At 37.3% G+C, this 1,915-nt stretch overlaps 1 protein-coding gene across 1 annotated transcript; it reads left to right on the top strand.

Moving 5' to 3' along the window:
* The first annotated feature begins 834 nt into the window (after window positions 1-834).
* Window positions 835-1,607, top strand: LOC131596810 (uncharacterized). Its single transcript, XM_058869548.1, has 2 exons — window positions 835-1,082; window positions 1,217-1,607. The coding sequence occupies exons 1-2, from the start codon at window positions 835-837 to the stop codon at window positions 1,605-1,607; spliced, it is 639 nt and encodes a 212-aa protein (XP_058725531.1).
* The last annotated feature ends 308 nt before the right edge of the window (window positions 1,608-1,915 follow it).

The raw sequence follows: 1,915 nt of genomic DNA, 5'->3' as shown, positions 1-1,915 counted from the left end.
TACGCTTATACTTGTTGTACGTTTAAAGTGTGTGATTATATTGATTAGTATTAATTTACATGATTAGGCAAGGTGTAAAGTCTTCCTATAATTGTTGATTTAACCATTGTATCTTATTATGCTTTCTTCATAATGGTTCGTATTGTCACCCTTCTGTTTTAATGTTGCCCTCGTTTGGCGACATGCAGGCTTGACGATTAGTAGCTGACGTGTGATCTAGTCGGAGTTTCTTCTGAGTTGCTTGGTAATTAAGTAGTGAGTCGATGCTCTGGTCATGTAACACTGGGTAGATTAGTCGTGTTGAATTCATGTTTCTATTTGGTTATGTATGATGTTTATGACTTGAGAACTTATTATTTGGCTACTTGTTGTTTGAGAGGCTTTCAAGCCAAATATTCTGAATTATGTTTTAATTTATGTTGATATGATTATTGAGACTTGATCATGGTATGGGACATGGATCATTTTATGAAACACATGAGTATTTAGTAGTTTCCGCTGTGAATGCATATTCTGGATAAAATATGATTAATTGAGAAGTGTTATTTGAAATGACCAGGTGTATCATATATTGTAAGTAAATGCTGTTGGTTTTTAAAGGCTTTTAGTTTTTGAAAACATCGATGTGACACCCTTTTATTATATGCATGCTTATTCTCTGATTATATGCTTAATTATTTTGGGGTATAAAAGGGGTGTTACATTAGTGGTATCAGAGCCTGGTCGACCGGTTGGTCAAGGTTATTAATGTCGTTTTTCCCGTTGTATTTGATTTGTGTATCCGACACAATCAATACTATTTTGGTCTGTTTGGTTGTTGGATGTCTTAGGACGATGGTTGCAGGAAGGAATGGTGACATTAATGTTGAGGCAGTAATGAGGTGGACTAGTGCGATTGGACAAGCGCCGCACGAGAGTGATGGTAATGGAAGAAAGGATGAATTTCGTGTTTTTGGAGATTTCCGAAAGTGCAATCCGCTGATCTTTGAAGGAAAGTATGGACCAGACAAAGCACAGGCATGGATGAGAGATATTGAGAAGTTATTTCAAGTCATGAATTGTACTGATGTACAGAAGGTACGGTTTGGTAGTCACATGCTGACGAAAGGAGCTGAGGATTGATGGAGTAATACTGTGCAGAGATTTGAAAGAGAAGGTATTGAAGTTACTTAGACTCTTTTCCGTGATGCATTTTCGAAAAATTATTTTTCAGAAGATGTGCGTGGAAAGAAAGAAATGAGGTTCTAAAGTTGAAGCGAGGAAGAGGACAATCCAGCGGGAAACCATATGATGACAAGAGAGAACAATCTGATTTTGGCAAGAAGCTAAGTGGGGGAGGAACTTCTACTCTACTTAAGTGTTTCGGATGTGGTATTGAAGGTCATCATGCCGTTGATTGTGATAGGACTCATGTGACATGTTTCAAGTGCAACAAGATTGGTCACAAAGCACACAAGTGTAGAATTGGTTCGAGTGAGATTTATTACAATTGTGGTGAGCGAGGTCACATTAGTACCAAATGTGATAATCCAAAGAAGGAGCGAGCAGAAGGGAAAGGGATTGCGTTGTCTGGTGCTGAGATCATGGCTAAGGATGAGCTAATCTGAGGTACATGCTTTATTATTGATAATGATGCGATGCATTCTTTCATTTCTTTGGATTATGCTACGAGTTTGGATCTTGCTTTATCTGTATACGTAGAAGTATGGTTATTGATACAACTGTTGTGGCTTTGTTTCTATTTCTTTTACGTGTTTGAATTATTCGTTGATCATCTTTGGTAGAGATTTTGAGAATTGATGTAATTTTTTCCGTTAGACCAAGTTGATGAATTTTGGTGTGAACTGTTTGGAGTTGAACTAAGTAATTGTAACTGTAAGAGAGATTGTGGAACTCGGTGTTGTAAGTGATTTGG

The sequence above is a fragment of the Vicia villosa genome, linkage group LG4, assembly GCF_029867415.1.
Source record: "Vicia villosa cultivar HV-30 ecotype Madison, WI linkage group LG4, Vvil1.0, whole genome shotgun sequence".
NCBI classification, from domain to species: Eukaryota; Viridiplantae; Streptophyta; class Magnoliopsida; order Fabales; family Fabaceae; genus Vicia; species Vicia villosa.
Note: the sequence above shows the minus strand (reverse complement) of the source record. Positions and strands in the feature narration are given on the sequence as shown.

Excerpts from the sequence above, each read along its gene's own strand:
- LOC131596810 (XM_058869548.1), top strand. The coding sequence starts at position 835 with ATGGTTGCAGGAAGGAATGGTGACATTAATGTTGAGGCAGTAATGAGG. Across the intron at positions 1,083-1,216 it reads ACTGATGTACAGAAGGTACG|ATGTGCGTGGAAAGAAAGAA; the intron begins GTTTGGTAGTCA and ends ATTTTTCAGAAG.